At 37.4% G+C, this 13,144-nt stretch overlaps 1 protein-coding gene across 3 annotated transcripts in view; it reads right to left on the bottom strand.

Moving 5' to 3' along the window:
- The window catches only part of PPP2R5C (protein phosphatase 2 regulatory subunit B'gamma), an 85,344-nt gene that overhangs the window by 68,036 nt on the left and 4,164 nt on the right, over window positions 1–13,144 (bottom strand). For 2 of the 3 annotated variants that reach the window (XM_074868791.1, XM_074868792.1), the window contains exon 3: window positions 376–535. In XM_074868791.1, the coding sequence (XP_074724892.1) occupies window positions 376–535 (160 nt within the window). Of the gene's footprint in view, window positions 1–375; window positions 536–13,144 lie in introns of those variants that run through there. The other variant, XM_074868794.1, reaches the window with a different exon arrangement.

The raw sequence follows: 13,144 nt of genomic DNA, 5'->3' as shown, positions 1-13,144 counted from the left end.
AGATATTTTAGTACAAAGTAGGGTTTGAGCATGATGCACTGAGGACAGATGACTAATATTTTGCATGGAGCACCCAAATATTCTGCTTCTATATGAGATGAGTGAATATACTTTCACATAGACATTTCTGGCTCGAAGAAACTTGGATATTTCCTATACTGATTGCCAAGAAGGCACCACACTGGAAGTCCTCACATAAGGACTGAAAAAAACCCAACAAACCCCAGTGTGTTTGAGCATCTAAGTATGTGCAAGTTTGCACGTGTGTATACTTGATATATAAGCTGTCCAGATACATGAAGTATGATAGTTGAGATGCTTCTCTGTCTCATGCCCACGATCCCCCACAAGTCATTCTAATTTAGAAAGACATACCTTTTAAAGCTGGCAGTTTTTGAAGCTCCCTGTTATTGCTAACATTAAACCTTGAAGAACTCTGCCGCTTTTCCTTCTTCAGTACTGTCTGGGGTGCTGGTACTTTGATTTTAGATAGTTGTGCTGGGGGAGGAGTGCTGTTTGATTTTTTGTTTGACACCTGTTTAAAGAGAAATGAAAACAGTTAACTGCAGTTGAACTTAGAAAATCTTCTACAAAACTATTTCTGCTTCAGAAATAAATGAAGCAAAATAAGCTTTTAATCAAATTGCTCTATTCATCATCCTCTGAATGTATAGCTATCCATTCTTCTGTTCCATCTTTTCAGTGTTCATTTCTGTACCAGAGCCCTCATACAGATGGGAATGGATCATCTTGTTACATGCACTAGCCCATTTACTTGAAGTTACCAGCCAGCTGAAAAGACATTTTCAAATAGTGTAGTTCCTCAGCTACTCTCACCTCTTCCCTGAGAAGTTCAGGTCTCCAAGGTATTTGGCTGTCCAACTTCAAAGGGATCACAAGACATTGCCTATTTACAGCAGGTGGACCTCTCACTGCCCATTTGTACCTTGCCTCGCTGGTAGAGTCCTAAGCTTGGCTAGGGCATTCAGGCTCTGATATAAGGAGTCTTATTGTAGTAGCTCCAGCAGCTTCTAAAACTTACATGAAGATTTGTAGCAGTTTACTGCCTACTCTGGGCAAGTTGCTTTTACTGTTAATAATACTTATCAGATTATCACTATATCTCTGTATGAAGTTTGTAACATAAAACCAGAAAAATAGTTCCCACCTATAGGTTTCTAGTTTGCTGTTATTTCCCAGACTATACTTGACATTGCTCTCTCAAGCTGAATAAAATGCATCATTAACAAAAGCCTGTTAGAACTTGCGATGCTGCCTTTCTCATTCCTTTTTTGAAGTAGGAAAAGCAAGTTTAAAGTAGGCAATAGTTAACTTTTTAAATATGAATAATTTCATGATGTTCTTTACAAGGATGATAAAACATCTAGGAGTGACCTACACTAAAAATATAAAAACAGCTGAGCAGGAAATCTTACAGCAAGTACTGTAATTCATTTTACAGGACCTTAATTTGCTGTAGAAGCCTTTCAAATTTGCAAACTATTTTACACTGAAGCACACACATCTGAAAATATACCTTGGCACTTTTCTCTTACTGAAAAGACCATATTATCCTTTCCAGCAAGTGCCCACATGATAAGAAATAGGAAAAAAAAATCAGAACGGAATGGGATTCAGGATGGAAATCAAGTTGTAATGCTGCTACTTTGGCAGTCTGAATGGATTTAATTAGAGCTTTAAGTATAGTAGATATGAAAGCAGTGTTTTGATTCCTGCATGAAATAACATCAATGGCATTTTCACAGGGATATGGCTAGAACAACAGAAACCACTTTTCTTCATGTTCTAAAAAGGATTTCCAGAATAGCTTATTCATCAACAATTTCCACATGGTCTGGGAGTGTACACATTCAGCACACATAGAAATGTTACCATACATAAATTTATCTACCTTTAGTCTCTAAGACAGTAATTTTATTCAAATTAACTGGGGTAGAAATGTACATGCTTCAAGAATATATTAACAATTGTGTTATATTATACACACAATACTTAATGTATCAAAGATATGACTGAAAACAACATTTAGTTTGCATTAAACACACAAGATGATCATTTTGCAAATTTAGTATTATAATAGCAAAACCCTTATAGCACAAATAAGGGGAGACAATCTACTGAACATTGGAAGTCTTAAGTTACCAAAAATACTCTTGAACTTGTTTCAGTAAAAATGGCATACACTGGCAAGTTAAAAGCATTTATGTACAAGTAATACCTGTTACATTGCATTTTTTCCAGATTATTTCACTTTTTAATCCCAAACACTAAACGCTTAAAAATCTTTTTGCTGAAATACAAGGCATCAGCAAGGTAAATTCTATCCATTAAGTTAAAAAAACCCCCAAAATATTCCAAATAGAAATATGAATAGACTAAGCAGAAAGAAAAGCAGCACTAAGAATTAGGAAGCAATGACTTACCATGTATTAAACAATAAAAAATAATTAAGATGCATTATAAACACTATTACTGAACAGGATTCCGTACTTTCAATATTGTGCTTGAGCCTAATGGTGTTTTTCTGAACTGGCTATCTTCCACTGCCACCTGTTTTTTGTTCATTACTTAGAACAGGGAAAGCCACTTTCCTGTTTCCTCTATTCCCAAACAAATTCTCAAGTTCAAATTAACAAGTGCTCGCATGCGCCTGCACACATGCACACACTATGGTATCCTAAGGTAACACACACCTCAGGGAACCAAGTATTCTAAATTGCAGATAAATTCTAAAATTAGCCAAAAGTGGTTATTTAAGACGATGGGCAACATTTCTAATTAGAAATGTTGAAAGAAAGCTTTTTTTGTTGCTAGGGCAACTTCCTATCTAGCAGTGATGACTCCAGTGTACTTCTAGCCCTGAATTGCTGGCCAATTTATCCAATAGATTTCCTCCTCCTTTCTACTATCAACCATGATCATTCCTGCCTTCCAGCCATGCTCCAGTCATTCAGGCAGCACTTACCAGAAAGCTGCCAAAACAGTTTCCAGTTCATTATTATTTGAATACTGCACTACACAGCTTTACCCAGTGACCTCTGCAAGTGGCACTATGGTGCTACCACAAGAGAACCAGCCTCCAGAGCTGGCAGACAACCAGCCCTTGGATGGAAAGGTACCTGGAGAAAGTGAGTTAAGTCAACTTAAGCCACACAGCTCATAGATTTTAACCACTCCTCTAAAACTAAAAGAAATTCAGACTATTAATTCTATGCCTTCATTTGCGAAAGATTTCAAGGTAACATACTTAACTTTTTATGAAGGTACAGTGCTCATCAGTTCAGATAAAAGAGCCAAGCTCAGCTTCCTCCTCCCAGTAACAAACCAAACTACTTCAGAAACTGCAATTCCTGAGAATGACTGATGGACATTCTGCTACATCAGTGAACAATTCACCTTATCCAACACTGTAACTGTCAAAATACAGATATATTTTAAACAATTCTCTTCCTGTGACTAGAATGGGAAATACCTATTCTTACCCTTGTTCTGGTGAACAGCTTCCTCCTGAAATGTTTACATACTCAGACATGTTCAATTCCAAAAGTGCTGATAACCTCCTAAAAATGTGTACAAATTCCTCTGAAAAAATGTCAGATTGAGAATGTGTTTTTTTCAGATCATAATTAAAACACAGCCCTCAGGTTTTCTGATGAATTTAGTTTTTAAAAGCTAGAGCTTTACATACTTTTATGAACATTAAGACAACGAGGAACAGTGTGATTCTGACTTTTAACTTCTGCTTTTAACAATTAAAAAAATAGAGTTTATGTTCTCAGTGCCCTTGAATAAGCTTAAAATTAATTCAAGAGAGTGAAAGGCAGGGAGGAGAGGAGGCTTCTTGCCAGTCACGACAGTTCAAGATAGATAGTCCTTGTACCTCTTCTTCCCTTGAGTCCTCCTGCATCAAAGAAGGATGTAGTACATTCCTTAACATCACTGTTTTGAGCAAAGTTGGATCCTTCATCCCCCCGATTCATACACAGGCAAGTACAGATAGATCAGAGCACAACACTAAGTTCTTGACAAAGGAAAGAAAGATACGAGTAGGCCAAGCACATCTACAGTTACGGCCAATTTTTCTTTTTAAATTAAACTAACGGTCAAACAGCCCACATGGCAACTTTTACTTTTGGCCAGCCATCTAAGACATAAGAGAGAGAATACTGGGATCTGGAAGAAGGGTCCACCCTGCATCCCACTTATGTCTACAAGTCTTTCAGAAGACCCTTTCTCACAGTCCCCCCAAAAAATGGTATTCAAGCTACCTTGCTCAAACATGGGCAATCAGAAGAACTCTGTCTGACCTTACCTTTCAAAGCACACTCGCTAATAACTGAATTAGAACAAAGCACACAAAGCCTCCTGCTCTACAAAATCAAGAGTCTAGCCAAGCCAAGCCTAGAGTGGAGTCAACTCTGTAACGATGTAGCGAGCTTTCATACTGCTTTCTCAAATAAACCAGTCAGAGCAGGGTGAGGATTTGAAGATGACAATAAAATCACCTGGATACATCTGTCATTCAAGATTAAAAAATCTGGATGGATTACTAGTGACAAAAATCAGATCACCTCTTATGCACAAGGCAAGAGAGATTCCCTCTCTCTTCCTGAAGAAAACACAGCGCTAGGCAGCACCCTATATGCTGTGTCTTGACACATATCAGTCTAACACCAATCTGCAAATTTCTTCCCTCTAATGAGTATAGCTCTGAATTCAAGTTTGTATCAGTGTGTACACCATCCCAGGATGGCAGCAGCAAGCCACATACCAGCAAGAACCTTGATAAGAAGTCCAGACTACAAAACCGGGGTAGGTGAACCTTGTACCAATTAACACGATTAAGACTCCCTGTGAAACACAGGTACACAGAGCAAAAAGTACACAACACCTTTAATGAGAATCATTAGTCTGAACCTGAGAACAGAGGGAGAATGCTTCTATTAATGCAGAATTAATCCCATCCTTCTTTTCCTTTTGGTATAGTAAGTAGCCTCCATGGACTTCTTTTTCATTAAGATAAATAGAGGTCTGATCTACAGCACCCAGAAGAGCTCATTTCTTGCCAAGGCAGCCTCGGAATGGGCTGTGAAAGCATTCTGGATTATATCTAAAAATATACTTACAATGAAACTGAAATACAATTTACTGAAACTAAACAAGGAGCATGAAAAAACATGAAAGGGACATTTACAACTTCCTTTTCAAAACTGTACAAGGGCCCAGTATGTAATCAAAATAATTTGGCTAAGAGGTTGAAGCCTAATACATAATCAATGTAATTAGGCTGAGAAATTGAACTTAATTTGATCTCTTGAGATGAGAACTGAAATCAAAGATCAAGGAGTCAAAATGGGTGGAGAGTAGTTAAGAGCCTTCCATGCAGTTTCTTCCCCTCTGCAGTAACTTCAAAGTAGTGTGAAAATCTCTGAATGCTCCAGGAATCTTGAGCTCTGCCACTGAGCTCTCTCCTTTACAGATGTTCATTTACTGTTTTGGGGGTGGGAACAGGGACAGATCATATCTGGCATATGGCCCAGTAGCCATCAACCTGGTAAATATATCCAAAGCATACCTACAGGAGGTGGGCTGGTGGTGTTAGATTAGCAGTTGGGACCAAAGCAAGTTGCTCAAGACAGCACACTACCAGGAGAACAATATTTGTCAGCTGATTTCAATGCTGTGTTGTTAACACCCACAGTTCAACATGCCATCCAACAGGACATCAGAATAACCTCTAGTTATTATGGTATTAAAGATATGGCCTGACAGAGCTATCCAGTCTACAGTAATTCTAGTTCATGCAAGCAGTGCCCAATAACTGGTAAGGAGTTTATTATGAAGCAACTAGCTACGATTTTTAACATCAGTATTTTCAATCTACAGAGACTCAGTGCAAACTATACAAAGCTTGATATGAATTCTTAATCATATGGATACACAAAAAGGGGCACCGATCCATAAACAACGCAGTTAAAAACAGCAGGGAAAAAACATGCTTGCTGGGTACCATTTTGGATGGTAAATGGTTCTGAGGTTTTCGCTTTGTTGAAGATTCTTGCTACTATGCCATTACTGTTGACTAGTTTCACCACCACAAGATTGTCTGGACAGACAACTTATGGAGGAGCCTCTGGAGATGCAGCTTATGGTGCTGACGACTTTGGTTGGTTTCACAGAGACTACAATTTAGATTTCTGTTGTTTTTCCTCAACAAAATGATACCTGGATTGGCCTGGTAGAATGATATTTGCAGCTGCCTTTCTAGTAAGTATATTAATATCATTAAAGATTGTCTCAGTGGTTGAGATATGCTGAAACTACCACTGGACTAGCCAGTGTAACTTACTATGTTTTTATTTGGTAAGATAGCAAGAGCAGCATCCTAAAGCTTTGAGGATCCACGTTATTATAACAAGAAACAAAAAGATTAACTTTTCAACAACAAAGTTTATATATTTTAGCACACTAAATGGCACTCACTGATTTACATTGTAGTACTTGTTTAGCAAGTGTGGTTTTGCATTTACATATAGCAATGCTACTGCTGGCTATCCTTCATGTCTAACTATGGAGTTCCATTAGTGTTTTGTCAGAGACAACATGAAGTTTGTTGAATTGCATCAGTGACTGGGAAGTGGCTTATAAGCAGTGAAGGTCATCTGGCTCTCTTCGCTGCAGAGGGGTGCCCACGTCAAGTTTTACAGTCACAGACTATTTTAGAAGACTGATCTACAACTTGCTGAAGCTCTTCCGCTTTTCTTGCTAGTGTTTATTTTTCTCGACACAAAGCATTGCTTGTATTTCCTGTTAGCTGCTTACACACAGAGCTCAAATTTTATCTTCTGAAGAACTCTATCACCACGGCTTTGTGCAACACACTTGACTTGCAACACATCAAACCAATCCTGACAATTGCCAAAGAAGTCTCAATGTACTGCATCCTTGACATTCTTGCACTGTAATTTTTACATTCATAGTTAAGTATTAGTAGCATAAAGCTTGGTTTCCACTTGCTCCTTGTAAACTTAATTTTGTTTTAACTAGTTTACTCCAGGAACAAATTGACATTTGATTCCTTTCAGTCAGAGATCATATCTGCAGCCTGAGGTTGTAGACTATCGGCAAAGATGATAGGGTCCCCAGGCTCAGACTGTAAGCTGATTCATGCTGTTCTGTGCTTGCTGAACCACCACCAGTGAGCAACTGGTACTTCATGAACAAAGGCATCAGAGCAACATTTGTTTCTTAATGCATCTTCTGTAATAAAACTTCAAAGAAACAAATGCCCCCAGAAAAGTAAAATTCGTTAGCTGCAACCACCAGTTAGCTAATTAAATATGATTAAAACCAGATAAAGTCCTAAGTATTATTTCAAAACTTTATATAAATACAGAGATGAAGAATCTGAATAAACGATCGCCTGGCTTAAATTACTTTAGTTCTTGATTTTCATTTGTAACTTCTCTTTGATCAGCCTGAACCACCCTTTTACTTTCCAAAAAACCCAACAAAACTACCTTTGTGCTTCTTTTTATATACATATATACACACACGTACACACACATATATGTAAGGTTCCGACACTTGAAGATACACACAAACTCATCCCATTTGCTTTAAGCCCCAACTCGTATACTCCACTGTAAATTTTAATTATATAAAGCTACTGATGAGCTAAGGCTACTGTAGATGTGGCTTTACCCATGATGTCTGTATTCTTGTGCTCCCTGATCCATTCATAATAGTTTCTCACTTCACATACTCATATTGAAATCTTTTTTGCTTTGCCCCCTGCCCACCAATTTGGTATTTGTATTAAATGCTATATAAAGAGAGTTACAGTCCATGACAAGGATCCTGGGCATTTTAGTAGTATATTAATAACAACCTTGACCACCTCAAAGAACTGTTACACAAAATCATTTCATCTTTGGCTCTCATCATGCTTTTATTTTAAATGTCACTAGAAAAGTTTACTTTTCAGTACTTCAGACTGATAAACTGAGCAGTGATGAGGAAGCATATTAAATTATAATCACTACAAAGGTGTAACAAATGATAATATCTGTCAGTCATCTTAAGTATTTAAGTATATATTCAGGAATGGGGCAGGATTTTTTTCATAGAATTTTTTTAATTGGCCCCCAAAGCAGGGGGGGGGGGGGGCAGGCAGAGGGGGGCATGCAGGGGTAAACACACAAACAAAAAACCAAAGCCTACCATCCCACCTGTACAATTAAAAATTTATTCTGGCTTCAAATGAAATTGAGGGAAAAATAAACAAGATCCGATGTTTGTAAAGTCTGTGAACATATGGGTGGATTCAACAGCTACCTGGTTTTTCTTACTATTTGTATTCTCTATGGGATAGCTATATTAATAATTCTGTATTACACATATGCATTAATGAACACCTGAATCCTCTCAAAGTTTAATGAGTGGTAGGCCTTAAGTCTTATGAAAAAACTTAAGAAAAAACATTTGAAACAAAGGGTGAAAAATGTGTTTTCAGTTTACAAACTGCTGATACCCATTTTTGAAGGCCACCTTGCTCCTTCTGATTAGAACAGCCTTTGCCTTCATTGCTGTGTTTCCATTCAGGAAGGATTCAGAGAGTTTAAAAGCATGATTAGGAAGCACAGGATAGCAAGCACTGAAAGAAACCACAAACCAAAGACCTCACACATCATGTGTTACACAAGTAGTTGTTAGCCTTGTGTAAGAACTAGAAGGGCACAGGATCCTGTTTTCAGAAGCATCTCCTTTTAGGTAACAAAATACCTGTATGCAGCAGTGTTTGGTACACTTCTTTAATCAATTCCATTAGTTTTAAAAGCATAATATTAAAAAGCTACATAACAAGCACTGTTAAGGTAACCTCCTTCACTATCCACTATTAAGGTATATTTGCTTTGGATGCAGAAGGAAATTCCAATTCCCAAAAACAAAAAGACAAGATGTCAATAAAAACTGGAAATAGGAAATTACAAAGTTGAAGAGAAAGAAAAAATTGCATAGCTACTTTAAGAGTAACACACAGTGCATCTTTCTAGTCAGCAAATAGCACCTCATTTAGTACTAAGGGTGTATTTACTGGCTACACTTAAGTATTTTTCAATGATTATATCAACCCATTAAAAGAAATATCTCTAGGAAAGAAAATCAGAACTGCAAGCCATGAACAAAAATTAGTTTGGAAATTAATTTTTTTAAAAGAAGTTGGCACACCAGTTTAAAGACACAAAAAACTGCCAAAGCCAACAGACTTTATTTACATAGCTGATACAAGAGAAAAATCCATCCTGATTTTGTATGCAGTTTTTGTTTAAAGTCCTGTTTTGCTAATGTTAGAAATAAAATCCCAAACCAACAGCCCTAGAAAGCTTCAGAAAACAGAAGGTCTAGCCCTATCCATTTACAGCACTTCTACATTTCAAACTTGAGGACTAGTCATTCAAAATCTCAAATTTATTTCATAATATGAGCATCTCTCTTCTTCCAAATGAAAGACAACCAATTTCCAAATCAATTTTATCTACTGCATGGGACTGACTCATGAAAACACTGACTATTCCACCTGTCAGTCCAGCTGGGACATATTACCAAATACATACTGAAGGAACAGCTAGGTTTGTTATGTGCTATATACACCAGACAAACATAGCTTATTGGGGTATAACTTGGGGGTTTGGGAATACTTTTATTACAGGTTATCAACCATTCCTGATCTAGACAGCTATATAACTGGCATCAAACTGACAGTATGGTAGGGAGTACTACCAAAACCCTTAAAACACTGTTTTATGTTATAAATAAATACTTAACTTCAGGCATTCATTAAAAGAGATAAATCCGATGTACGCTAAATATATCTCTCTGTAAAAGACATCTGCTTCTATGAAGGACAACAAATACAGAAGAATCTTATACCTCAAGATGCTGAACTCAATGTATCCAAACATGCCGTTCCACTAAGCGACAGAGATTGCCCATCTAACAGTAATAATGGAAAAGATCTTAAATGACAGCTGCTTTATACAAGTGACAATAAATATATATACACCGAATCACATGTAAGTACAAATTAGCATACTAAACAATTAAAACAGGATTATCTCAGATGATTGAAAGAATGTTCTGTGCCAAGAAGATATCTTCAGAAATCATTTAGGAGCAGTCCTAGTCCTAATACATGTGAACAAGAGGGCAAAAACCACCCCAGAACTTTTGGAAAGTTATTCTCCCCTCCCTGACCCCCAAACCTCAAGCTCCTCTGCTGTAGTCCCTTATGAGTTGCCCAATAAGTACTTACTTATGCTAAGACTTTCAAGCATAACTTTTAAAATTCTGAAGTAGAAAAATCTAGGCACAAGCTTGACACTGTGTAACAGTCTCCATACGCCATCTTGAAGATCAGATCAGGTATGTTTGTTTCTCAGGGTTACTAACAACTGGTACAGCATTTAGCATTGCAATGAAAATCACAGACAGGAAACATGAGAAAAATAAGCACCAGTATATAGAAAATATGGAGTGAACTTTCTAAATAACTTGCTGCTACTGATCACAGGAATCTGTTAACACAAAAAATGCTGGATTTATCGCTTTTGTCTATTCCTAGTTTTCCTTTTAACATTAGGATACTTCTACAAATGATCTCTGCTAGGAAACCCACATAAAACCATCAATGGCACTCCTACTCCTTATCCCTTTCTTAATTTATTATTTTTAAGGAAAGTGGCAATCATATGTGCACATGTAATCAGAAATCAGTAAAAGAAGTAATGAAAATACTGATAGTCTTTCCCCACTGTGTGCTGGCTAACATAGGAAAGGTGATCACAGAAAACTGGATAGTCAACTCCCAAGGTTCCTTCAGAGAGATGGAAATCCTCACTTCTGCTGCAGTATTTTAAAGACAGCCCATTAAAGAGAGTTTTCTGTAATTTCATTACCATTCTCTAAAAATATTACCACTATGTTGAATAGCTTAAGAAATCAACTTTTAAATAAAACAGGCTTCATAAAGCAGGGAAGAAAAACCTCTGGAAGCTATTGGCAGTGTTTAATAAACCTACTGAAAAGCGATGGCTGTGAGATAGTGGCAGGACAGAAGCATGGATCAGTACTTAAAACTTTTTTACATTTTTTAAAAAAATTTATTTCAACAGTGATTATAGTCCAACATTAGGAGCACATGCTGTCAATAAATCAAGCAATTTCTTGCACAGCAAAAAAACTGGCCAATGTAGTTTGTATTTTATTACAGGTTGATCTGTCTGTATTCAAAAAAACCACCTTTAAAGTAGAAAGAACCAACCAGGGCAGCACATGGAAACAGTGAGATGATACACACACACTCCTCAAACCACCTTAGTCTTCCGCTTGCTGTTCTGGATGGCAGAAGAAATCAAAGAAAGAGTTGTAATTTCTGTTCTTGTTTGTTGAAAGTCACCAAGCCAATACTTTCTTAACCAAAGTAGTCTTTCCCTTCTACAGTCTACTTGGCACCTAGATTCAAAATGAATACAATTGTAAATTTAGAAGCTTCATGCCTTCTTAAACCAGTCCAGCTAGACCTAGAAGATGCTATCACTCCCAGTCACCTACTACTGCCTTTATGAAAGGTTACCAGCTACTTCTGACCCTTCCATCCTGCTGGTAAACCACAACAGTGAATCGTCCAAGTGCTCCTAGATCATTTCAGCCACTGGTGAAAAGTGCAAGTTTTAGCACATACCTTCCCAAAGGCAAAGCAGACAGAAATAAGAGTATATAGGGTTAAAATTTTAACTTCCTTCCCTTGCGGTTGTATTTGAAAACCACTGTTAAAGTACTGTACTTAACTTTTCAGAAGGGTAGGTTTTCTCTAGAGATAGAAAAAGGTAGTTTCTCAACAATCATTAGCTATTACCCGACCACCTCTTTCTAAAGAAATTAGACTGACCATAAGTAACTACTGCCTTAACTCAAAAGGAGACCTCCACACCCCTGTTACAAAACAGAACTCTACAACAAAGCTTATTCATGAGTCAAGTAACTTCTGCAGAGGCAGTTAGGTCACAGGGAATATGTCCACAAATTACCAAGTGTTGGCATAACCAACTGCCACACACACACATGCATTTTTTCTGGTTATTTTTGTTCTGAGCATAGGTTTTAGACACTGTTAAACAAATCCCCAAGTACTTTACAAGAGTAGAGACACTACTTCCACACAGAGGGAAAACAATACACAACAGATTGTGTCTGTTCACACAGTCTTTGTGCACGACATGAAGACACTTAATATCCTGAACTAATTACTGAAGTAAGAGGTTATACTTAAAGGAATAGATTCAACTGTTCTGGCAACTATTTAGTCTAATTCATTAATGTTTATTAACAGGTTACAAACTAAAGTTAGATGGGAGCTTAATCACGTTAGCTCTTTTCTTAAGTGTTCAAAAAGTTAACAACTATGTGCAAATGGAAACCGGAATAACTGCATTAGGGTACAGAACGACAAGGTGCCCTCACCTCATATACGCTGCACATTTCTGGTACCTCCGTCACAAAAAGGACAACAGAACAGGGAAAGCGAGAAGGACAATCAAAATAATGGAAGTCCTCCCACCTAGGGGAGATTAATTGGGTCTTGGGGGGAAAAAAAATAATCCAAAGATGACAATATAAAAAAGTCAGTTGAATCACTAATAATATGAAAACAATTTTACAGAACACCTCAGCTAAGCAACCTTCTAAGCTACATACTACTGTCTTAAAGAAAAGCATTCCAGGATGGAAGACCGTACATCTACCCTGTTTCTGAATCTCTCTTCTTGAATATTAGCTGCTGACCACACAGCAAGTAAGAGAGGTCCAAGAATCATCATCTTGTATTCTTTCCCCTAAACATCTGCTTGGTGGGAATTCTGGAGACAGGAAAATAGGCAAGATGGACCTTGCTTTCAAACACAACAATGGGATTCTTTGAGCTTTAAATGATCAGGAATTTGCTTCAGCAGGTCACCTGTGTACTACAGCTACTTTTCAGTATTTCTGTACATGCTTATGGGCTACTGCTGTAATTTTCAAACCAAAACAAGCATCAGCTTAAGTAATTTTTACCCCCTTCCAG

The sequence above is a fragment of the Strix uralensis genome, chromosome 4, assembly GCF_047716275.1.
Source record: "Strix uralensis isolate ZFMK-TIS-50842 chromosome 4, bStrUra1, whole genome shotgun sequence".
Lineage (NCBI taxonomy): Eukaryota > Metazoa > Chordata > Aves > Strigiformes > Strigidae > Strix > Strix uralensis.
This window is presented reverse-complemented; position numbering and strand designations above follow the sequence as displayed.